Here is a 26,246-nt window from a genome sequence, read left to right as displayed (position 1 = left end):
CTCCCACACTCACTCCAAAAACATACTAGTAGGTTAATTGTCTGCTATTAAATTGACCTTAGTCTGTCTGTGTGTGTGTGTGTGTGTTAAGGAATTTAGAATGTAAGCTCCAATGGGGCAGAGACTGATGCGCGTTCTCTGTATAGCGCTGCAGAATTAGTGACGCTGTATAAATAGCTGATGATTATTATATCCTTTAATCTATTATAACTATTCTGGAGCTGTAGAACAATAAACGTTCACTCTTCAAACAGTGAAAACAATTGAGCAGGCTATAGGTTGATTTCCAGAAAAACAGATATTTTTATTTTGTTTTACTTTGGATTACTTGGCATAAACTTTTTTTTGTTTTTATTATTTCTTAAGGTGATGAACAAAAAGAATTAAGTGAGAAAATGAAAGATGTGGAGACTTCCAATGTCCGTCTTGTGGCCTTACAGGTAATGATTTATTAAGCGAAAGCAAAACCTTTACAGCAAAGTTAAATAATTCTGTTGCAACTGAGACTGAAGAACACTTCATATTATCTTTTATTGCACTAAAGGTAACCCTGTACAACTTTCTATGTTCTCTGCTCCAGCATATGGTGATCAGGCCTTCTGATTTTGCTGGTTGTACGTTAGGTTGCATGATAAAGTACCATCATTTCTTTAACTTGGAGAACTAAAAGATTGAAATGTTCTATTGCTTTAGATATTGAAACCTTTTATCTTTTTTTTTTTTTCCAGAGTCAGTTAACAAGAGCTAAAGAGTCTATTGAAGCTGAAAAGAGAGATTTGGTTAGGACAAATGAGCGTAGAGCTCAAGAGCTGGAACATCTTAATGGTGAGGAAAACCTAATATTTTGGATTAAAATCTGTTTAACTCCTTTACCCAACGTTTCCCTTCCATGGGGGCTGAAATGTACAGGGTGGCTGGATTATCCAGCAGTAGATATGTTGAAAGTTACATTAACATGTACTTTTGTTTCCCCTTTAATATTTTCGTTTCAATTTTATTTTTAAGTACTATATTTTATACCTTTTTAGATGACATAAAACGTCTCTATGATAAACTGAAAGAAGCAAATGCTGGAAAAATAGAGCTGCAATTAAAACTGGATGAGCTACAGTCCTCTGAAGTGTCCATAAAAGTGAGTTTAATTTCATAATCTGTCATTTTATCATTCTTTAATGGATCGTTAGTGTTTATGTAAGGGAATAAGAAACCACTTGTGCAAAGTTCAACATGTCACAACAGATAACACTGTCATAGGAAATATTAGGCATGTAAACATTCAAAGAAAAGAACATGCATAAATATTTGCTACAAATAAGAGTGCTAGAACACAAATGTTTTATTTGACACCCATCTAAGGGGCTAAAAATCATTGAACTGATTTTTCAGAAAGAATAAAAAAAAATGAAATTTTCAAATAGGAAGGTGTTGTGGGTTGCTTCCCTAAAGGAGGAAGGAAAAGGTGGGGGAGGGGTGTTAAATAAAGAGGTGTAGGAACCAGGTGGGCTGAACATAAGCTGCAAACAGAAGTCCTCATACCACTAGTGAAAATGTGTTTGATATTATAACAATTGTTTTCAATGACCCCATGCTTTGCATAATTGCTTCTGGCATTCACTAGTTTTTTGAAATTGTGTTATCAAATGCAAATCCAACGTCTATTGGTATGCATCCTAAGGTTCACAAACGCTTCTTTTAACAAAGCCTTTCCCCAGATCAGTACATAATATATCCCCATTCTAGAGTATAAATATGGGCATGAGCATTGAATGCTCTCTACTGAAACACTCATCAATTAGATCATCTGTGAGAGATGCAGTATGACAGCCCCATTAACTGTTCCCAATCTATAGTCTACTTTGGAGTGATTATGGTGATGTCCAGTTTTCTTGTCACTTTTATTCCTGTTCCTGTTTTTTTACATTTATTTTTTTATTTTTATCTTTGTGTTTTGCTTTAATGTTTGAGGATAGTGTATGTGAATATATAAAGTTTTACAGTTCAGTAATTGGAGTTGAGCTTTCTTTTTAATGAAAGGACCTGTTCAGACATTCATGGTGCAATTAACAACCTAATTTGAAATAACATTCCCTATATTGCTAATTTGCAATAATTGTCCTCTGTTCTCCATTGTGGTATTGCAATATCCGCTAAAAGAATTCTAGTGACAACATAGATTTATTCTCCAAACATTCTCCCAATACATGCTTGGGACACCTCTATATAAGGGTAGTGTTCTATTGGCTATGTATACACTTTGGGGGTGACATTGGAGGTGTACAGTATGAACCATACAAAATGTAAAGTTGAATTAGTCATTGATGATGGTAGGCAGATGACTACTTGAGGAGTCTCCAGAATTTACCATCAGTTCACCATACAGAATGGACCCCAATTATTATTATTATTATTTTTTTAACCTGGGTATTGCATATTCTATATTCTACAGGCAATGATTCATAAATTAATAGGGTAGATAATGTATGGCATAGTTGCAATTTTTTTTTATTTTTTTTTTAAAAAAGTGTTTTTTGTTTCTCTAAGTATCGTGAAAAGCGCTTGGAACAGGAGAAGGAACTTCTGCAAACTCAAAACAACTGGCTGAATGCTGAACTGAGGGCTAAAACAGACGAACTATTGTCTGTTCAGAGAGAGAAAGGAAATAACATTTTGGAGCTAAAAGGATCTCTAGAAAACAAAAAAGATGAGGTGAATGTCATTTTATTTCCCTCCAAAAAATGTTTGCTATTCCAGATTTGCCCCTTTATTTTTGCAAGCTAAATGTATGTTTGTCTTAAGTAACTTTATATCTGTAGAAGTTTCTTTAGTGTTTTAAACATTTTATAGGTTCATTATTGCGTTGTATTGTTCGGTTTCTCAGATTAATGTTTACAGCGGAAAACCTTGTCTGTTAGGACAGATACAAGCATGCTTCTTTCACATTTCTTTCTAGGTGACTTTGGCAATAAGTTTACAAGCTGCTAAAATAAAATGTTTTTTCTCACTAGGCTATTAGACTAGAAGAACAGATCAAGTGTCTGAAAACTTGTAATGAGAATCTGCAGAAACAAGCTGAGGATCTAATGAATAAGTTAAAAGAGGCAAGTAAAATGTGTTTTTTAAATGGGTGGATGGTGAAGGAGAGCTTAAACAAAACTGCAAATTGATCAATAATGGAGCATATTGACATTCACAAATGTGTGATTTATTTATTTTTTTATTCCCCATCCCCCCACAACTTCTTTAACTGAAATAGATATTTGACAATGCTCGCTTTGTCTATGAAGCTGAAGGCTACATTATTGTTAATTGTGGCCTTGCATTTTAACAAATCAGCCCCACAATTCTCTTAAAATATTTTTCTATTTGTCATGCTACTTGTGTGTCAGTTTTTTTTGATCTTTTGTGGGTACCACTCCTATTTTACTCTGAAATTCTACAAGTAGTTTACACAATAGTTTTCTGTGGTATGTTATGACAATTTTTAGAAAATTGGCATGCGTCCGAAATATTTTGGCTCTGAGGTATGTACTTGAATAATTTACTTTCTAAGTTTTTTTTCTTATTTCCTTTAAACTTTATTTTAACTTTTTGTAGGCAAAGGAGCAGCAAGCAGGCGTGGCAGAGAAGTTTCACAGTGAGCTGAAAGCGAACGTTAAGCTAAGTAACCTCTATAAGGTATGAAGAACGCTAATTAAATTTGAGTGTTTAGTCTGGAATGATGTAATAAGTTATAGTGGAAATACTAGTTTGTTGTCTGTCTGGTTGCAGGGGGGGTTGTGTATGTGTACCCTTGTTCATGCAAACCTGTGTTTCACACATACACGAAACACAGGTTTGCATGAACAAGGGTACACATACACAACTCCCCCCTGCAACCAAAATTCTGAACATATCCACAGAGACTGCTTGCTTAAATGAATGGTATCTTGTCCCATAGATTGTAAGCTGGCGAGCAGGGCCTTCTCACATCTTTGTCTGTTTTACCCAGTTTGTTTTAGTTTACTGTTTGTCCCCAATTGTAAAGCGCTACGGAATATGTTGGCGCTATATAAATAAATGATGATGGTGTCCACAGACGTGACAATTTAGACTTCTATTGTGAAACTCCAATTTCTCAGGCATCCATTGGATGACCTTGGAAAAACATTGGCAGCCCGTTCTGGTTTTATTTAATTTTAACTGTGGGCTCCGGAGCAGCTTGCGGCTGACGTTTCTGCGACTCGCAGCACAGATGACTGTGCGTTGTTAGGAGAGGCGGTTTTCGAGGTACAGGGTGGGTGCCTCTACTACCTCTTCCATATATTGGGCTCTAGTCTGTTTTGCAGGTCCACTTTTTTCTTTTTGTTTGTGTGCTGCGTCTTTGCTTTTATTGTGGGGTGTTTTTTGTTTTGATTGTAAGCCTCACATCTCCAAGACCAATGCCAAGCGTCGGATGTAGTGGTGTAAAGCGCACATACTGGATTGTGGAGCAGTGGAAACGTGTTTTGTGGAGTGATGAATCGGGCTTCCCTGTTTGGCAGTGGGTGGGCAAGTTTGGGTTAGGCGGATGCCAGGAGCATGTTACCTGCCTGACTGCATTATGCCAAATGTGAAGTTTGGAGTTGGAGGGATACTGCTATGGGGCTGTTTTTCATGGTTTGGGCTAGGCCCCTTGTCTCCAGTGAAGGGCAATCTTAATGTTATGCTTCCAACTACAAGGTAATACAGAGTTTTGAAAGCCCATTATGCCATTACCCATGAATCTTATTGGGTAAACTTCAGAAACCTTACACGGGCAGAGGACGCAACACCTATTTTGCACGGAAGATAAAAAATTGCCGTCAGTGGTTGGCATGACAGCAAGTGGATACAATTAACTGACATTATTATGGAGCAGTGCTTGCTCATATGAGCCCTGAAATTAAGGCATGGGTCTCTGATAGGAGTCCAGTGCGTGCTGCAAGGTTAGCTGACTATTTCTTGCTGTCCACAGTAAGGAGGGACAGTGAGGCCTGAGCCATCCAGCACACGGAGGATACAAACCAATCCCATATCTCTGACTGCCACAGTGGTCCACCTTCTGCTACGATCCAAAGCATCACCACCTACTTCATCAAGACAGAGGAGATCTGCTGATCATGAGACCCAATGTTACAACAGTCATAAGCAGGGACATCTGCAATTTAATTGTTTGAGGGCTGTGGGCGGGTAGTAGGGGCTGCAGTTCCCAGTGTAGCTGTTTGCTATGATAGAGATGCAACTTTAATGTCATGGGAATACATGGTTAGGTGGACGTTGTCTATTAGGTCAGAACTTTTGCAGCAATGAGTAGGCAGTAGGCACGCCCCTAAGAACATGAGTAGTAGATACATAAAAACATTAAAGTTAAATGGGGAAACTCAGCAGGGATTGTTTTGTGAGACCACAATAAGTTTAACATGTATATCAGAAGAGTACGTGTCACTTTGTCGGAAGGTGGTGCCAGAGATATTCCCTTAGCCAGATTGCATTTAGATTCAGGAAATGGGGCGGAGGAAGTGGAGGTAGCGATTCTGGGGGAGCTTACACTGCTGTTATTTTAACCATTGATTTAGAGCAGTGGCTTGAAAGTGGGTTTGGTTTTACCACACGTAGTGGGCATGGACAACAAAACAGCGAGCTGTCTCGCCCCTCAGCCACCATCCCAGGATCTCTATGGGAAACCATGCCATTGACCACTGAACCGCTTCTGGGAAGTGTTACTAATCAACAGATGTTGCCAAACATTGACTTGAGTGAATCAGACAGAGCAGCCTTCCGGGAAGCCCAACAAACTGACCCATCACTAGCTGGTACAAGAAGTTCTGAGGAGACTGAAATCCTCCCAACTATTGACTCTACCGACTTTCATCTGGTACAGACTTAACGAAACCAGGGTCTACTAAGAGGCAATTGGTAGTTCTTCAAGGGTATCTGGCTTGATTACTAGAGTTGGCTCTCAACACCCCTTTAGCAGAGCACTTAGGAGTGCGTAAGTCTCGTGCCAGGTTACTGCATAATTTAGTGGAATATAATCTTGCTGAATGGTTTGCAGCATTCCCCTTGTGAACCCTTTTGACTCTCTGGACTTGATATTCCTTACATGAAAGATATTCTCTTCTCTTTAGCCTTTTCTACAGCTTGGAGAGTTTGTCCTTTGTAGACTGCATGTCTGGTCTTCTAGCTTTTCCCGTAAGGGTAGGGTGCTTGTTCCTTCCCACTTGGTAGTATCCCAATAGCATGTTAATCAGGACATTGCCATTCCAGCTCTGGTCAAGAGTAAGTCCTTTGAAGACGAGAACACTCTTCGTTCTTTGGATGTGGTCAGGGCTTTACGCACTTATGTACATAGGGTTCAAGACGTCTGCAAGACTGAGGATCTTATTGGTCCTCTATGTTGTGCTTGAGGGATTTGTCAGCCTCTAAGATTTGCTGTTGCTAGACTAATTACGACTGTAATGGCTACTTGAACCTGTTTACACTTTTCCCCTGTTTTACAAGTTCAGTGTGTTTGCATCCAGGGATGCCAATATTGGTAGAATGGTGTTTTACACTGTTTATTCTGACTGTTCCCGAACCATTATGGCAGCTTTGGGACATATCTGATGTTTCCTGGTGTCCCCCAATAGATGCCTGAGAAAACAAGGAGTTGGTCCATCAGGGGGACACTGCTCCCCCACACGATTTAATTATGTTACCGTACCGCAGCTATTATGTCTTTGTGCCCCCACTTATGGTCATCGTCTAACTGGGTTATATATTATAGCTGCACATATAATTGGATAGCTTGAACTATACAGTGATAACGATACTTGGTATTATAACTTGTATAATAGTCTGGGACAATTAACTGTCAAGATTTTATATTCATGCATAGAAAACTTGAGGTAATATAAATATTAGCGCTTAAAAGGATTTATTTATGTATTGCTGTTTGGATTTGTGATTTCATGTAAACATTGTTAAACTGTTTTGTTATGCATCTTCATTTTGTCAGAAGTTACATTGCTAAGAGGGTTTACAGCTACAAAAAATTACTTCCTAAAGGAAAATATTTGATTAGAACTATTGTATGTTATAAAAAAAAATTATGGTAATGTGCGAACTCTCTGCTCATTGGTTAATTACCTAAGATTAAGTAATTCGCTTTGCATTGCCATAGAGGAAACAGTTTGATGGTACATGTGGGAGAAGCATGGAATGAGTACCTTTTAATTATAAACCGTTAACATCTTTACTAGTGTCATCTATATTTATTTAAATTAACAATCTTTTAGTATTGCAAGAGTAGATGGGTTTCTACAATGAGATTAGGATTGTGAAAATAGAAATACACATGGTAGTTGATGGGACACACTGTGCAAGGGGAAGAAAAAATTAGAAAGAAATTGGACTGTGGTAAATGCTGAGATGATCAGCAAAGAAGTAGTGTTAGCATAATTAAATTCTCTTCTCGATTTTCATTATGGAAATCAAATTTTTATTGGGGGCACAAAGTATTCCATGTAAATGATGAGCTCAAACATTTGTTGCTTTTTGAAGAATATTGTACAAAATATATGGTACATCTGCTATCTAATGTACAAAGCACACATTCTATAAATGCCCCCCTTGCTAAATTTGGACTCCTTCATTTCTCCTCTTTAGAAAATTTACCATGTTGACTTGGGTCTAATATAAAAAAAAAATAGGAAAAGTGTGTGTATAAATACAACACTTAAAGTATCATTACAAAGTTAATGCACAACTAAATAGATACTGCAGAAATACAATATGAAAGCAGCATAAAGCCTAAACAACTACATATGATTTATAAAATGTATTGGGTAACACATGAATATAATAAGACTCAGTGGAACAATCTTGGGAGACAGAATATAATGAACAGTGTGTCCCCCCCTCAAATTCCAGTAGAACTATTAATCAAAGACTCCCCTTAAACAATAGTTATTAAACTTAGGAACAACCACGCTGTTCATAGTGCTAATAGAGGATCGATAGAAAAGATTTTTTCTAGGAATAAGGATGACTCCTAACAATCCATTTTTCTAATATAGGATTCACATAATATGACACACACTGTGGAACCAAGATTTGGTAGACTGTGTAAATAGTTCTGATTTTGAAGTATAATCCTGAGTAAGATTAAAAATGTATAAGAATTCTATAATTGTAATTTAACCTTGCACTAGAATACTGGTCTGGCTTGCAATACATGGCTTCATTTGTTTTTAAATCACTTTACACATAATTTCTACACGTTATATGTTCGTTTAAATATTTCACCACACTGTTTCTTTATTATTAAAAAATAAATCTCTTCCAGATTTTAAAGTTTTAAAACTGTATTTAAATCTACTAGTGGACTGGATTTTTATTTTTTTTCTGTCTTCCAACCTGTTTGTTTTTTGCTAATGTAGCTTTATTTGTTGGAAGTACACCCCCCCCTCTGTGAGATTTATGGGAATTTTCTACCCGTGCTTACAAAAGAGTATGGTCCCTCTCTTTGTGTGATCTCATCTGTTTATGCTTTTGAAGATGGCTAGATTGTTTTCATATAGGGATACAGTGGAACTGGGACTTCAAAAACAGTGTGAAAACCACTAACAAATAAAATAGTGGAATGATTGTGTATGTGTTTTCTCAGTTTCTATAGCTTCATATTGGAGTCTGAACTACAGTGAAATCTTTTTAAGGTCTAGGATGTAGTGGTTTGTCATTTGGGAATTTTCACCTTTTTTGTTCTAGAGTGCTGCCGATGACTCCGAGGCAAAGAGTGCAGAATTAACCAGAGCAGTGGATGAACTTCATAAACTACTCCAGGAAGCAGGCGAAGGTCAGTCTAATTTTGTTCAATTACTTTTCTGTATTGACACTTTAGCTTTTGAAAATGTCAGTATTTTAAAATATTGACTATTAAGGATTTTCCGCTGGTGTGTGCTCGTAGAAACCGATTGAAAACAGATTGCATGTTTTAAAGTGGACTAGTCATCTGCGCACAGTGATGCTTATCGATACACTAGTCTGTGCTTATTGAATTTTTATCGGGCAATATTGCTGATTCCTAACAAGTTAATGGGCTACATTATAGAAGCCTATTTTTGGTCCATTTTTTTTTTTTTTTTTAATAGGGAAGATAACTTTTTATTATATATTATACTTGTGCATTATAAACCTCTTTCTAGTTCTTGAACTTGTTTGTTTGACATATTGAGCATTTAGTTGTAACTTGTATATGTGAATGTTAAAAATTCATGTTAAGGTGTACTTAATAGGCTTTATGGACAGACACTTAACGCTGAAAAATAATGTAACTTGTAAACAAGCTACTTGCTAAGTGATCGCTTTGCAACACTTTCAACAGTGCCTGTAGCGTTCATGAGCATTTACCAGTTGGTACAATATAATGAAGGACTCTAGAAGTGCTCATTAAGTACATAGTGCACAATCCTGCTGTAAGGCTTTGAGAACATACTTTAAACACTCTTCAAACAAGGCAAACTGATATTTAATGGCCATGTGTAAGAGTACTTAGTCTGAACTTAAAGGTTTGGGGGGGGGGGGGGGGGCATCTTTTAAAGGGAAATGCCCACAATTTTGTATATAAACTTGGCTATGTAAAATATCGGTTCAGACAATTCCTATATGGATGTAGAAGACAATCTGTTTTATAATGGAATAGAATTATCTCCATAGTAAAAGACTAAAAAACAAGGTCTAGTAACAGAATAAATGGCAGCAGACTACACAATACACAACTTAAACTGCTATATGTGGAAGACCAAAGCAGGCTCCTTTACTGCCAGTCTCCTGTAGCGTCTCACACTTCAGTTTGTTTGTTTTCAAATTTCAACAACAAATTTAGAAAAGTGATTGAACAGGAGGACAGAAAATTGCCCACAGATATTTATAAGATGCTGATCACAGAATGTCGATATTGCTCTCTCAAAGTAGTAGTAATGGTCTGTCTTCTGCTCTGTCTCTGGAGCAGAATTGGCGTCACTTCATAGAGCATTTTGTGCATAATTTCCATAAATGTCTTCTCTATAATATATGGTAACGTTTTGTAAAATTCCAGATCAACAAACTTAATTTTGGCAAACGTTTTCTTTTGTCTAGCCAACAAATCTATTCAGAATCAGTTCTCTGAGATGGAAGCTGAAAAATGTGAAGTTGAGAGAGTTCTTGGTGAACGAATCTGTAAACTAGAGCGAGAATTGGAAAATGCAAATGATTTGCTTGCTTCCAGCAAAAGGAAAGGTAATTTGTCAATGCTGTCCAGTTTTTGTTAGTAGTGAGTCTTTGTTTTTAACTTCCTCTTAAAGTTAAAATGTATACATTTTAACATTTTCATCAAGTTAGTAAATGGCATAACTTGGGCGGGCGGGGGGATTTGTCTGCAGTTGATAAATGTTTCTCTTTTCATAAACATGGTCTGCATATTTTTCTGTTTTGGTCCAACTAGTTCTAGGGTTTACTCACTATAACCCTAAATGTGTTAACTTTTAGTTAGTCTATCTTCCTACTTTGGGGTACACTGCTACTGAGGGTAATAGACAGTGAACTGTAGTAGGGACTAATTTTAACAACGGAAAACTATTTGAATCAGAAGTACCTCCCCTCTACCAATGGACAAACCAGTTTTGTTTTGTTTTTTTACGATGTGCCTTGGCGTTACATTTAGCTACTGCCCGACACAAATACTCGAACTGACCAATCTGTTAGAAAGCGCTCTGTTTTCATGGACTGGCTTAGATCTGGCATCAAATTGTCTTATCGCTGGCCAGCCTGTTTTCTATGTCATAATTAACTAGAAGGTGATTGGTGTTAAGCAAGTATGATCTATCTACATAAATCGTCAAGGCTCTGATCACATCCATCAGTGTGTAAGAGGCCAAATCTTCTAGGGATAATATCTTGGTTCAGATGAAAATTTAACACCACCTATTGGCTCTGGTGCGGAAGAAGAAAAAACAAAAGAAGCAAAAAAGCAAAAAAACCCAGGAAACTCCCTTCTAGCTAAAGTAATAGCCAGTAAAAGTGACTCATTCCAAGGAAGGGATTTGCAACCAACAGTTTCTAAAGGTTTGAATAGTGATCACTAAAATGCCAAGTTTAGGTCCCACGGAGCAACTAGCAGAACATTGAATAGTTGAACATGTAGAACCCCACTATAGGAAAGTGGGAGTAATAGCAAACTTCTTTTGAAAGAAGGCTGAGGTCCAAAACCTGAACCCTAAGAGAAGTTAGAAGAAGTTTAGAGGTATGTTTAGTCATAACAGGGAGAGTAGTGAGGTAGGTGTACCAGAATGTAATGCCTCCTTGTTGCTTCTAGTCAGTTTAGAATAGAGGAGGGTTCAAAGGGCAGGTCCAGTGAAGGTCAGTGATCCAGTGCTGCAGGTACTTATAGAAGTCTTTAGAGGGAAGGCCCAAGCTATCCTGCAGCTGTGCAAAGGAGCAGAGACCCTCTGTGCCAAATAATACCCCATTCATACTGCACCAAAATCCCGGGTCTTTGCCAGGGCGAGCTCAAACGACCCGGGTCGTGGTGCAGTATGAATGGTACAAGTCAAAAATCCTGGGTCTAAAAACCCGGGTCTTCAACCCGGGATTTATCGAGGGGTAATTCCTGGGTCGGACCCGGGTTGCCTGCACTATGAATGGTGCAACCCGGGTTTTTCAACCCGGGTTGCACAGAAAACAAGCTGATTGGCCGTCTGCCTGTCTCTGGAGGATGATGTCATAGGTGGGAGCCCGTGGAAGATTCGAGAAGGAGTTTAGGAGAAATGGTGGATGACATCACCATTTTTCAGCCAATGAAAACTGCTATGGTGATGACTCCCACAAATTGCCAGGGCACAGACTTGTGCGGTATGAATGGGGTCAACCCGGGAAATTCCCAGGTCCGAGGTGCAGTATGAATGGTGTTTCTGAGCTGGGACGCTCCGAGCCCCGGCAAAAACCCGGCTTGAAAAACCTGGGATATTGCCGGGGCGGCAGTATGAAAGCGGTATTAGTGTGCCAAAGAACAAATGCTCTCGGAGAGCCCGTTAGAGAGTGCAAGGTCAGGGATAAGTGCAGAAACGCTGTAGAGAGACATTACTGGTTGGGGTTACAAAGTCTGAGGAGGATCCTACCGTCCTATCCCAAACCTTAAGTGCATCCCGAAAGGAGGAGGGGAGCTGGGGGCCACGAGGTCTCAGGGAATTAGGGAGCCAGATCAGTTCAGCTATGGAAAGTGAAGGGCATGTTCAAGGTCAACTCAAGGCTTGTGATGAGTTGAAAGTGTTCAATCACTGATCTAAGGTGCAATACATGCCTCTTGATATTTTACCAGGTTAGGTAGGGCAAGTCCATTTTGTCTTCTGGGCAAAACCATTTACTCCAGTTGTATTTAAGCATAAGGGAGCGCGTCCATTTACTACTTAGGGAGCATGTATGGGATTGTTCCAAAGACAAGCATGAGTTTAGGGAGCAGCATCATTTTGAACATAGCCAGGAGACCTCATAGCCCATCCAAGTAGTTGATAAGTTGGGCAATCAGTGGTGGATAATTGATGTCATAGATTTCAGAAATGTTGGCTGGTATGTGTATCCCCAGTTAAGAAAGTGAGTGCTCTTTCTAAGCATATTTAAAACAAGCCTTAAGGCGTGTTAAGGAGTCTAATGGGAGCTTAAGGGGGGAGAGCTTCAGTTTTTGTAGTGTTTAGCTTATAATGTGACGCCTGGCTATATTCGGTTACTATTTTGTGCAAGTTCAATAGTGAGGTCTCTGGACTGGACACAAGGAGCAACACATTGTCCGCAAACAAAGACCGTGGTTGGTCCCTCGGAGGTTGAAACCCTTACAAGCACTGGAGCAGCGTGTGTGTGTGTGTGTGTGTGTGTGTGTGTATATATGTATACATATATATATATATATATATATATATATATATATATATATATATATATATATATATATATATATATATATATATATATATATATATATATATATATATGGCAACTCTGTCTAGAAATGGTGAATTTGTCAGAGAGCAATCCATTGCTAAACACTTTGGCAGAAAGGCCATCATACAGTGCCAGTTTCGCCTTCAATATACTGTCAGTAAAGACAAATTTCAGTAAGACCTGCAGCATATATCCCCAATGGAGTCTAACATGCAACCTGTTTCTCATATCTGAATTGATTGAATATGCAGCATGAAGGGGTGTTTTCTTTGATGTCCCAGTACCATTGGAAGACATTGTCCACTTGCAGTGTTATTAAATAAAATCTTTGACACTCGCCTTGTTTTATTTTTATCCAGGTGCTCTGCTGAGTGAAGAGGAATTAACTGCAATGTCACCAACTGCTGCTGCTGTGTCCAAAGTTCTAAAACCAGGAATGAAATTAACTGAGGTAAAGGGCTTATTTGTAGATCTGTTGCATGTTTTCCTTTTATAGTTTGGGAGGACTTGAAGTTTTAAAGAAGTGCTTTAAATCAGATTTAACCCTGGCTTCAACTTGCGTCAATTTGTGCATTGCCTGGAACAAGATTCCTAGTTTCTGACCAACTTTCTACAAATGGTTCAGAATACCACCTTATGTCTCTAAATGTTTTGTACGCAGACTAATTTTCTTAGCAGTGTTTTTAGACGTTCTTTTATGAACTGCCCCCTCTCCCCTTCATATACAACATTCTGGGACCCAGCATACACTTTGATGTGCTCATAGGAGTGCGAGTACAGGTTTGATTTTGTTTGTGTGTTTTTTGGGGTTTTGTTTTTTTTTTGTTTAAGAGAAGAAAATTAGAAAATTATCTTGTTCATGATAACGCTATAGATTAAACCCTGTTTAGTTTCTAGATATTGGTCATCTGCAGGACTCTCTAATTGTGTATGATTATCTTGTCTACTCAGCTCTATAATGCATATATGGAAACTCAAGATCAACTGCTAATAGAAAAGCAGGAAAATAAAAGGATTACAAAGTATTTGGATGACATAGTGAAGGAGGTTGAAGCTAAAGCACCTATTCTGAAACGCCAGCGAGAGGAATATGAGCGTATGCAGAAAACAGTGGCAAGCTTGTCTGCCAAACTTGAGCAGGCAATGAGGGTATGTTAGCAATGTTCTACATTATAATTTTGCAACTTTCTTGAAATTGCATATCACTTATCTTTATTTTTCCCAAGGAAATTCAACGGATGCAAAATGAAACGGATAAAGCAAACAAAACTTCTACTGTTCTTGAGAAAGAAAATCAAAGATTGGAGTTACAAGTGAAGGATCTTTCTCAGCAGGTTGGATGCGAACCTTTTTTACTTTGTGTTCTCAAGTCTTTCCTACCTGTATTGAACCCACTTCCTGAATTAGATCTAAATGTATAATGTGTGTGATTTGTATAGTTAAGGAGTGTGTGTATACTAGATTTTCACTTTTTAGGTTTGCAAACTAATTGCATTTTGCATTGAAGACTGACAAACATGGACATAATTGTGTACTTGATTGTACTACAAATTAGATTTCCAGACAGATCCTGAGTATGAGGGTAGAGTGCTTTGGTTCAAACATTGGTCGTCAGACAATTGCACAAAAAAGGCAGACCAGAAAGGCACATTAGGGTTTTAAGTGAAGAAAATTTCCTTAATAAAATGAAACCTAATCAAGTTAACTTCTTCCACAAGAGCTTGGTTTGCTTCCAGAGTTAAAACGGTTATCTGGTTCAGCTCAGGCCAAAAAGCCCTTGTTGACTTCTAAATGGGAAAAACTTCAAAGCTGATGATGGCAATATGTCCTAATGACTAGCAGGAGGATCCTGGGGTGTGGAAGCAGTTGGGTCTTTTTTTTTTTTCCCCCTCTTGTTCACCATATCCTGGTCGAATAAAAGGTGGACACTCCAGAAAGGCATATAATGTGACTCTTTTCACAACTTGTTTTTCGGTAACTTGTCAAGCTGCCTCTAAAAAGAACATGGGGTAGAATATTAGGGCTACAGTATTTCGAGGAAAATACATTTTTTCTTACCTACCATTGGGAGATTTTGCGAGACATTGGGACATACCAAAGCTGCCTCTAAGGGAGGGATTGTTTTGGAATGGCTGCGCACAACATCCTGAGCCCGAAGCCCTAAAACAGCCCAAATCGCTGGGCACTAAACAGACGGGTAAACAGGAAGTGATGTATAGAGGGAGCAGCTAAGGCTAGTTAACAGTTTTTTGTTGTTTTTTTTCAAAGTCCCCATCGCCTATATCCACTTCTGTATACCCCAATGTTACCCAACAATAGGAGGATAGAGAAAAGATTTTTACTCACTGTAAAATCGATTTATTTTACTCCATTGGGGGACACTGAGACATTGGGTAGTAGGTGGGACTAGGAATTAATCTATAAAACCTTGTAAAGGTGTTATGAATCCCAGTGCATTCACAAAGAGCAACGGAAGTGTAAAGCAAAGTGTCTTTATTCAGGTAAATACACAAACAAAGATAACTCAGATCCACTGATAACAGGTTCCTAAGGAGACTGTATAGTAAAAATGGCAGGGACAGGTATTATAAGTATTACCCCAGTCCAGAAGGTACAAGGCTGTCCAGGAAAGCAGAGTCCAGGGATCAAGCAGAGATCAGACACACAAATCCAAATATCCAGGCAGAGATCTAGCGAATAGGCGAGGTCCAGAAGTCAGGGCAACAGGCAGAATAGCATGGTCCAAGCTACAGGCAAATGATTCGGGGTCTCAGGCAAGCAGCCAAGGTACAGGCAGGGGTCATACACAGAAGTTCAATCAAGAAGGTATATACCAACAGCACAGGAGCAGGTTAGCAACAGCCAGGAACAAACGGAATGAACTGCACAGAGCACAGCTTAAGGGAGGTATTTGAAGCAGTGCGACAGGTGCAGTTCTAAATTTGCAACATGCCTGAAGGAGTCAATATCCTTTTCTGATGCTGAGTTCAGGAGCAGGACAGCAGCACCTCTGATGGATTATAGGTACTGCTGCCAGATACAAAACAAAAGCAGTCATAACAAAAGGTGTGGACGGATGACCATGTCGCTGCCTTGCACAGTTGCTCTGCCGACGCCCTGTGACGCGCTGCCCAAGAAGCGGTGACAGCCCTGGTAGTATGCGCTCTTAAATTCACTGGGACAGGCTGCGAGGCCCGTACATAAGCCCGCCGAATGGTCGAAGAAATCCAGCGGCCCAGCGACTTTTTGGAAGCTGGCCAACCCCGCCTGTGCGCCTCAAAGAACAAAAAGGTCCCTGGTCTTTCGGACAGGGGACGTGCAATCAACGTAAAACTGTAAGGCCCGGGCTGCATCTAGCAAATGTAAAAAGTGATCTGGAGAGGACTGAGGAGGGCGAATGGCAGGAACCACAATTTCCTGATTTGAAGTGGAATCTGGATACTATCTTTGGAATGAAAGAAGGCTTGGTCCAATATATCGCTCTGTCTCCATGAAAGTTCTGGAATGGAGGGTCACAGCAAAGTGCTCCCAATTACGAAACCCTACAAGCTGAAGCAATCGCTAATAGGAACGCTGATTTCCAAGTAAGATGTCGTAAATCCACCGAATCCAGAGGCCTGGTAAGTGCATTGAGCACCAGATTGAGATCCCAATGCTCCACAGGATGTTTGGAGGGAGGCTGCACATGGAGATCCCCCTGAAGGAAAGTGAACGTCCCTACAGGCCGCTAGTTTTCGATGAAAATAAATGGAGAGCGCAGAAACCTGGACCTTAAGGGACCCTAGACGTAGCCTCTTATCTAGGCCGGCCTGCAGGAAGGCTAACATGCGGAGAAGGCTAAATCTATGTGTGGAATCTGTTGGACTCACACCACCCTATGTATGCCTTCCAAATTCTATGACTGAGGAAGGTGTGTGTGTGTGTGTGTGTGTGTGTTTTTGTTGTGTTCCGCCTTTGAGTGTTGCGTGAACCCCCTTGCCTTAAGGACTAGGGTCTCAACAGCCATGCCGACAAAGTTAGACTATCTAAAGAATGGCAAAGAAGCGAACCTTGAACTAGTAGATCGGGGTGCTGCTGCCAGGGATAGCAGGTCTGAAAACCAATGAGGGGCCACTAGGATTGCAGGAACCTGCTCTTTAGTTTTTTTTTTTTTTTTGTTTTTTTTTGTTTAGCACCTGCGCTAGCATGGGAATTGGAGGGATCAGGTACACTAGCTGGATTTGCCATGGAACTGTCATGGCATCCGTGAATCCCGCCTGAGGGTTTCAAGCCGTATAGAGGAACCTGGTAGTTTAGCCTGGACGCCATGAGGCCGATCTCCGGAGTGCCCCAGCATTCCACCAGGAGAGCAAAGACCTGTCTGTTTAGAGACCATTTGCCTGGTCTGCTGAGGAAGTCTGCTTCCCAATTTTCAACTCCTGGAATGTAAATGGCCAATATCTTGGGAACATGTTGTTCTGCCCTTATCCTGACTCGTGCCGTCTCTTGCCGAAACCTTCCCTGTCGAGGCCTATTGGTTCTGGTGGAAAGGGAGGTGTTCTTGCCTCCGGTGGCCACCTGGATAACCTTCTCTAACTGAGCCGAACAGAGTAACCCCGTCAAAAGGTAAGCCCTCTAACGCTCTCTTGGAATCGGCATCCCACAGGCTACGATGAGCTGTAAGCATAGGCTACGACAAGCTGCAATATTGAGGGCCGAAGTATTTGCTTTGACACAGCGTGCATGACCTACGTAATCTGAAGTCTCTTGTATATGGTCTGCTAAAGTGAGACATTCTGTATGTGGAATGTTTCTTTCAGCCAACAGCTGAAAAGCCTTGTTCGCCCAAGCAACTACAATATTGGGTCTGAATAAACTGCCTGCCGCTGTATACGCTGAGCGGAGAGCTAAATCACTTTTCTTATTTGTGGGGTCCCTGAGAAGAGATACCCGCTCCTGAATGGTAATGGCAGAGGATGAAGACAAGCTAGTTACTGAGGTGTCTACCCTAGGTAATGCCTCCCACTTAATCGAGTCCTCTGGTGTAAGAGGGTAAAGAAACTTAAACATGCCTGGCATAACAAATTGTTTATTTGGCCTTTGAAAAGCTTCAGCTACCATTTCCATAATCTCTGGTGACTGTGGAAAGGAGGCTAATTGAACCTTAGTTTCCTCAAACAAAGAGAATTCTGAAGGTGCCGCGGGCTCAGCAAAGCCTAAGGTATGCCTCATGCCTAAAATGAGACTATCCACACAATGGACAAAGGCAGAATCCCCATTACTAAGGGTACCCTCCTCTGGATCCAAATCTAACTCCCCTTCCTCTGCTGAGGAGTGGTCTGAATCCTGATCTCGGTCTTGTACCGCATCAGGGATGACCCTCTTGCCCCTGTGAGCCTGACTGTGTGTAGGGGTGTGAGAAACAGAATGTTCACGTACCTCTGGAGCGTAATATCACCTTAGTGAGCTTGGCAATTGCTGTTGTCAGGGATCTTGCCCAGAGTCGGTCTTCCATAGCTGTAGTTGCTTGAGCTGGATTGTTTCGCTCCCGCATATTTGTGTCACAAACTGCAAAGAGCTTCCTGGGTCGGCTGTCCAACAATTACATTTGGCACAGGTATAATACAGCACAGCTGAAGCAGAGGGACCCTTATTTCTTGCTGACCCCTTTTCAGACATACTTTTAAACACCACTCTCCCCAAACACTGAGTGTAATGGTAATATATGTGTAAAAGTGAATCTATAGAAACGATACAAAAAAAATACAAGGTGAGGAGAGGCAGTCGGGCAGCAGCGTGCACTCTGTTTCCCTGGAGGATCTCTGTGTCCAATATGGTCAGCGTATGCACCAGGAAGTGCATAGGAGGTAGATAGGAAGTCCCTCCTTCAACTCCTCCTTTCATCTGGCTGCCTCTGCAGACTAGTGCCTCTAGTAAAATGGCTGTCGGCGTTTGTTTGCAACACGCTTTGTTACTATTGCCCAGGACGCGTGTGCTGCTCCGACAACTGTTTCGCCTCCTAAGGCGTGCGAACACTGCTCCGTTCCCACTCTGCTTGTTGTCTAGGAGACAAATGGGAGGACCTGTCGGTATGTATAGCGGACGCGGAGGAAAGGCTGCTACAGCTTCACTCCCGTCTGTCCCAGAGGTGTGGCCGAACACGGCCGTTTTAAATATGCCTAAAGCGATCTATAAATATAACCATGCCCCACAGACAAACAGCTGCCCCTGGCAGACTGTTTGACAGAATTGGACCCCTCTTTTGCTCGTTTCTATGGGAGTTGCCGGCAGAGGTGCTAGGAAAGTGAGCCCAGGGCTGCTGCTTGCCTGCGCTGGGACCCGAATGAACAGAACTGATGTCCTATTCATTCACCTGGGTCTCTAGTTCTAGTCCCGTGCTGCACCTGAAGAAAAGAGTAAAAACATGAATATTGCTAAAACTAAGTATAGGCAGGAGCCTATACCGAAGTGACCTATTTCCTACGCACTTAGAAAAAACTGCGGTATCTACAGGAGAGGAGGGGCATAGTAGGGGAGGAGAGTGAAGATCAAAGAAGTTGATAAGTGCCTAAACTCCTTGACCCACTACTATACCCCAATGTCTCGCAGTGTCCCCCAATGGTAGGAAAGAGAAAATTGTATATGTGAGTTGTGGACAGCAGTATAGATGGTGTTATGGGTTTAACACAATCGCGCCTTCTCTTCAAGGGATGCTTTGGCACAGGAAGGGTAGCCAATGTTTTGTAAGTAGAATAAATTTAGCAGTGGAGATCATAATGAACTACAGAGGGAACAGTATGGAAAGGTAATACAGCTTAAGCGTTACAAATATCTTGGCTTGACATATGTATGTGACCAAAGATCCTTGTGACATCATTGGGTGGGTGTTTTTTTTTTTTTTTCTTTAGATATTGCGTAAGAGAAAGTTGTTACATTTGGTCAATGATTTGATTTGTGGTTTGAAATTAACTAATCATTGACCAAGCCCCTCTTTCAAAGTTGTCTGCTTCCTTTTCACTCTTTTTTCACTTATAACCCTAGATCAGAGTATTATTAATGGAGCTGGAAGAGGCAAGAGGAAACCATGTTCAAAGAGATGACGATGTAAGCTCTGCTAATATCACCAGTTCATCTGAAGTTATTACACAACATTTAGTTACCTACAGAAACATTGAAGAGCTGCAGCAACAGAATCAGAAACTCTTGGTAGCATTGAGGGAACTTGGTGAAGCCAAAGAGAAAGAGGAGCAAGAAACTACTGCTACAGAGTAAGACTTGTAACTCGCAGTGCATTTTTATTTTATTGACTGTTTTCTCTTATCAGAAAGTCACATGAATGCAGAAGCTTTACGTGTTTTGCAGGAATGGGTCAGGATCTTTAGGAATAGTGATGTTGTCTTATAAGATGTAACATACCAACACTTTAAAGTAGTGAACATTCTATGAAACTTACATGGGGAATTCCTGACCTTTTTTATGTTCTACAAATGCATGTTAGTGGGGGTAATCTAGCCTCATGTCCTTTCAACCTGTCGGGGTTGATTTCCCTTATCTTGCACGTAAATCAGCCGGTGCCATTCTCACATAATATTGGACTGAATAACAACGACTTGTGCCCTTGTCCCTTGTGTGCGTTGTCCCTTTCTACTAGCACCCCCTTCCTTTGCAAACTTTCCCCACTGGAACACTGGTTTTGTTTCTTAAGGGAAGCCAAGTGGTCAAAGGACAACCTGCAGTTACTAGTGGAAATTGGCAGAAGGAAAGCAGGCTTGAGCAGCTATGCATCCTGCTTCTAATCCTGGTAGCGAGCAGTCTTCCTATTGTGGGACCCCAATAGGGTTCCCACAATAGGAAGAGCAATAGAGCGAAATGGTTTGGGGTTTTACTGCGATCTCTTCTTGATCCGTAAACTGGACGGATCTTTTCTGCCCATTTTGATACTGAAGTCTAGGAGGGGTTACCGTTATTTCTTACCTGGATGATCTGCTGATCAAGGTGGACTCTCCGACCTTGCTTCGGGCTCATATGCAAGAGACTGCCCAGTACTTGGTCTTCTAGTCGGATCATCAATTTCAAGAAATCCAACTTTACACCTTTCCTTCAGCTAGTCTTCCTGGGCTGATATTTTTTTTTTTTTACACTAATCGTTTTTATTGAGATTCGTTAGGTTAACGGGGGATACAAAAAGAAATAAGGGGAAAAGGGGGGGGGGATATGTAAACACCAATACAGCGTATGCAGGTTACAAACATTGTACAGTATACATTTTACATTCTGCTGTGGTTATTTCACCTAACCCACCAGACTTGGTCTAAGTCTTTGAAGGCCCAATTTAAACACTCCATCCAGGCACACCTATTGGCGTAGGACCTCCATTAGCAGGGGGAGGGGAAGAAGGGTTATTAAGCAGAGCACCACCTCCATCAGTCACATAGACATGCCATTCAAACCATTTTCACAGTGGGGAGGATGGTCTCATAAAGTAGGGGACATCAAGTGTTTCCATCTCGAATGCATAATGGACTTTGGTTATTACTTTTGACAGGGTGGGGGGTAGTGGCGCCCTCCATGCCTGGGCTATGGCCGCTCTGGCAGCAATAAGTATATGGTTAAACACATAACAGTACTGTCTTGGGACATGAGGTGGATATATTTGAAGAAGGGCAATTTCAGGGGCCTGAGAAAGATCTAATCCGGTCACCCTCTTAGCTAAATCAAATACCTGAGCCCAAAAGGAACGTAAAACCGGACATGCCCAAAAAATATGAAGCAAATCCCCAACCATCGAGCATTGTCTCCAGCACAACTTAGACTTGGAGGGCCACATTTTATGGATTCTGGAGGGGGTCAGGTATAGTCTATTAACTAGTTTGATAAACATTTCAGTGTGGTTTAAACATTTGGACATACGAAAAGCATTTATATAAACTGCCTGCCACTGGTCTTCTGTGAAGGATGTCTGGAGATCTGATTCCCACTGGAGTTGGCTAGAAATTTTGACTCTTGGCTTTGGGGAAGTGAATCTGTACCAGAAGGTGATCCCCGCTCTATTATCTCCCTTCGTAAGTTTCGAGACAAGTGGGGCTGGCGGGGCCTGCAGGGTCATGTTCTATCTCTAGAGGGAAGCTATCCAATGCCTGATTTGTAAATATTTGTAAAAAGCTCTCGTAGGTATATGGAATTGGTGCTGAATTTGTGCGAAAGACATCAACCCCTGGTCATCAAATAAAGACCTTAGGTCTACTATGCCATTCGTTATCCACAGGAACAAATTCAAGTCTGGGATCAATTTCGCCAAAGTCCACAGTGACAGGTTATTAGCGGGGAGGGATATGGTAGGGGGGGTCTCAACTAACTTATCCCAGGCTCTCAACGTGTCCCTGACTAGCCGGGACATGGGCCCACAAGGAGGGCGCCACCGTCTGGGCAACCAGAGTAGATCTTGCAAAGGGAAAAGAGGATTGCGAGCCCGTTCCAAATCTACCCAAGGTTTTGTATTGGGGGGGGAAGAGACCAGTCTCTAAGTTGTGCAAGGAGGCAAGCCATATGATATCTAGCCAGGTCTGGAAGAGCTAGGCCACCCATTTGTCTGGTTAAGGACATACGAGCACTTGCCATTCGGGGGGGGTTTATTCTTCCAAATATATGAGCACACGATAGAGTGTAGTTTGTCCATTATGGGTTTTGGGAAATACAAGGGCAACGTACGGAACAGATACATTAGTTTTAGCAAGATCATCATCTTAAAAGCTGCCAGCCTCCCTAACCAGGAGACCTCGCTGCACATCCATGACTTGGTCAAGGTGAGAATTAGGGGAATCAAAGCTGCGAAATTAAGGTCTATAATGTTGTTTATCGAGGGAGTAACCTGAATACCTGGAGCGCTTCAGACTTCCATGAGTAAGGAAAACGGGCTTCAAGGCTCGACACTTTAGCTGGCGGTAAATTAATAGGTAATGCGTCGGATTTAGTGGTATTCAGCTTATAGTAGGACGCTCCACTGAATTTATCAAGTATAGCATGGAGGGGCGGCAGCGAGGACTCCGGGTCCTGGGCTGATATTTGACCCCTGAGAGCAGAGAGATTTCTTGCCAGAGGACACATTCCTTTATGTAAAAGGACTAGCGAAGTCTGGACTCCAAATAGATATCTAAAATAAAAATAGGTAACACCTAACTGCGCTGCTGGAAACAAATGTGTATTTGCAATGCTGCTCAGAAGATATAGGGTGTCCCTCCCTATGATATAAAAGAATATAAAAAATATTCTGGCGCACTGCTGATTGTATATTCTACTATTCAAAATGATATTACATACTGATGGGTGTAAAAAATGTTCTAAAATTTATTAGAGAGCAAAAAAATAATCATAAAACCTACATAAAGAGCAGATACCACATATGAAATTACTTATTATTCAATACATGCTCATGAAATCAATCACAAGGATAATGCAGTATTGTTAAATATGAAGAAAAAAAGCAGGCCTACTATGAATAAAAAATGCTTTTATGGATAAATCAACATAGAATCAAAATGATGCAGTATTGGCATAAGGACATAACCTGCGTTTTCGTAGATAAACTGGCCAGTCAAATCAGAAGCTTATATAAAATTCATAAAATAGAGTACAGATGTTCATAAATCCATATGTTCAAAATCTTGTATAGGAATGAAATGGGCTAGGTGAGAATAGCGGCCTGCTTTTTTTTGTTCATATTCAACAATACTGCATTATCTTTGTGATTTCATGAACATGTGTTGAACAATAAGTAATTTCATATGTGGTATCTGCTCTTTATGTATATTTTATATAGCTAAATATTTTTATTTTTTTTTTGCTCTCTAATAAATTTTTAGAACATTTTTTACACCTATCAGTATGTAATGTCAATTTGAATAACCGAATAGATATCTGTTCACTGTTGCATGAAGTCCTCGGCAGGATGGTCTCAAACTTCAAGACAGTGCAGTTCTATAGAAGAATGTTCCAGCCATTGCAGAGGTATTCATACCAGGGATGGAAAACTGGGAAGCAGGTTTTATCAGCTGTCAGAACCTGCAGTCTGGGGAATGGTCTCTACATTCAAAAGTGTTTCAACAGGTTATGAGCAGCTGGATGTCTACATAATGGCATCTCTGAGCCAGTGGGTGGCATGCTGTCTAGTAGACTGTCGGTCGGTCTGTTGGAATTTTCACTTGATTTACCACTTCCCTCCAGTAGTAATGCTTGTGTGTTTGCTTAAGGTTTAAATAAAATAATGGTGTCCTGGTGATTGTGGTAGCACCAAACTGGATGAAGAAGGTTTTGGTAATGGACGTTTTTGACATGGTGGTGGGCCTGTCACTGCATCTACTTCTAAGGCCAGACGTCTTGAGTTGAGGACCCTATCTTCACCAAGGATTAGTGTGGCAGGCTTTAACGGCTTGGTTGTTTTTAGACATGACCGTTAAGGCTAAGGGGTTCTCTGACTGTAGTTCTATGTTATGGTAAATTCTGTCCAAAACTGACTATCTGGTTTTAAACAGGTTTGAACACCTTTCATTGGCATGTCTACAGTTATTGTTACTAGCGGATATGTATCGGTGTTTGAAGTTTTGCTTCTTGAAAGTTACGTTCTCAGTCCTTTTCTGTTTTGTTTCAAAGAAAACTTGCACTTCTGTTTTTCAAAGGAAGATGCATGTGCTGATTTGTCTTTGTAGCTCTCCTTTTTTTTTTTCTCATCTTTCATGAGGACAGGCCTTTCTTTCAGCAAAAAGTGATTTGGTGCTTAATTAGCTAGTTGCCTTTAGGGGGGGGGGGTATAGAGGAGTTGTGCTTTTAGTTTTAAAGTGCCCAACTACTGTATACCACCTGGTTTTTTCTCGAGTGTTCACCAATAGATTCAGATTCAAATTGGTTAATGAAAGTACAAGAATCAAACTTTACTGTAATTTATACACATTAACATGACTTATATTATAGTTTAATATATTTTTATGTGTAGCATTGTCAGACATAGGCGCAATGCTTGTTAGTGCAGAAGCTTGTCTGCAGCAGAATGGAACTAGCGTTCAACCTCAAACAGCTGCAGGGCACTCGCTTGTGTGTAAGCCCTTTCAGTATTCTTGTAGAGCCTGAGGTATAAAGGATCAAAGCACAAAACTATGGAGTCTGTGATAAGCCTTTCACAACAGAATCTGAGGTGTGGTGTGTGTTAGTTTTTTGTTGTGTGGAAAATATGCCACCTGGATGGAGTCTTTTGTGACCAAAGAACTCTACTATGCAATATGTAAGGCTTAAAGAGATCAAGGTCTTCAAATTAAAAAAATTCTCAGCCTTTGGGGAATTATTCCGGAAATCCTTATTCGGTTCTAAATTAAACCTCCTAGGTGCTCTAATTTCTCCAATATGGAAGTTGCTTGTATATGAAAGTCTAGCCGCAGAGGCTCATAAATCCATTTTTTTTTTTTTTTTGAAGATTGCAACAATAAGGGTAGAGTACATCAAGTGATGGCAGAATTTATTCACAAGGAATGTACATAGGCTTTATACTCAAAGCTTCATATTTCATCTGGCACCTCTCTGAAATCTAATGTGGCTATGGTCTCAGTGACAGGGTGCTTCGATTGAGGGGGGAGACATTTTATACAGATGATAATCATTGAAGTTATGCAGATAATCGTTGCCTTTTCAGCAAGAATAATGGCAGCAGCAGTTGCTAGGAGAGCCCTCAGGTTGTGACCGTGGTCAGTAGATGCTCTTCAAATGGGAGATCAGCTAGACTATTTTCTCTCTCTTCCAGTCTGGGGGACACTGCTACCATGGGTTGTGGAGGGGAGCACAGGAGTTGGCACATAGCTAGTTAACTTTAGCAACTGCTGACCGACCCCCTCCCCTCTTCAATTCCCCTGTCAACTCCCAGTTTTTCTAGGTGCCCAAGGAGTTGGGATGCTATTTTTTTATGCTAGTAATTTTGATTTGATTTTAATTTAAGTTCTTTTTCATGTAACTTTTATTTTGTACAGGACTTTTATTGGAAAGCAGATCTGGGAGTGTGTTCTGTCATAGAGAACACAACCGCAGCACGGACACTGCTCTGTCAAATGAGAGCCGAGTGCTCTCACTGGCAGAGTTTTATACTGTCCAAAATCAGAGTGACAAGTGGTCTCTACGGACCGCTGTCACTCTTACAAGCCTCCCCGATAACCGGCCCTGCCACTGCAGGCATAGAGCGCCGGTTATCGGATCAATCAGCCGGGCGCCATCTTTCATTTTTTTTCATTTACGGCGGAGCCCGGGCTGAAACCACAAAACGGAAGAGGGTGCAGACCAAG

The 26,246-nt window shown here is 40.7% G+C and overlaps 1 protein-coding gene across 3 annotated transcripts in view; it reads left to right on the top strand.

Annotated features, from left to right (window-relative positions):
- Positions 1 to 26,246, top strand: part of TPR (translocated promoter region, nuclear basket protein) — a 148,138-nt gene that overhangs the window by 2,472 nt on the left and 119,420 nt on the right. For all 3 annotated transcript variants that reach the window (XM_075182673.1, XM_075182672.1, XM_075182671.1), the window contains exons 3-14: positions 367 to 440; positions 729 to 825; positions 1,029 to 1,132; positions 2,542 to 2,706; positions 3,006 to 3,098; positions 3,595 to 3,675; positions 8,746 to 8,833; positions 10,117 to 10,257; positions 13,311 to 13,402; positions 13,903 to 14,100; positions 14,178 to 14,285; positions 19,972 to 20,198. In XM_075182673.1, the coding sequence (XP_075038774.1) occupies positions 367 to 440; positions 729 to 825; positions 1,029 to 1,132; positions 2,542 to 2,706; positions 3,006 to 3,098; positions 3,595 to 3,675; positions 8,746 to 8,833; positions 10,117 to 10,257; positions 13,311 to 13,402; positions 13,903 to 14,100; positions 14,178 to 14,285; positions 19,972 to 20,198 (1,468 nt within the window). The remainder of the gene's footprint in view (positions 1 to 366; positions 441 to 728; positions 826 to 1,028; positions 1,133 to 2,541; positions 2,707 to 3,005; positions 3,099 to 3,594; positions 3,676 to 8,745; positions 8,834 to 10,116; positions 10,258 to 13,310; positions 13,403 to 13,902; positions 14,101 to 14,177; positions 14,286 to 19,971; positions 20,199 to 26,246) is intronic.

The sequence above is a fragment of the Mixophyes fleayi genome, chromosome 8 (assembly GCF_038048845.1).
Source record: "Mixophyes fleayi isolate aMixFle1 chromosome 8, aMixFle1.hap1, whole genome shotgun sequence".
Lineage (NCBI taxonomy): Eukaryota > Metazoa > Chordata > Amphibia > Anura > Limnodynastidae > Mixophyes > Mixophyes fleayi.
Note: the sequence above shows the minus strand (reverse complement) of the source record. Positions and strands in the feature narration are given on the sequence as shown.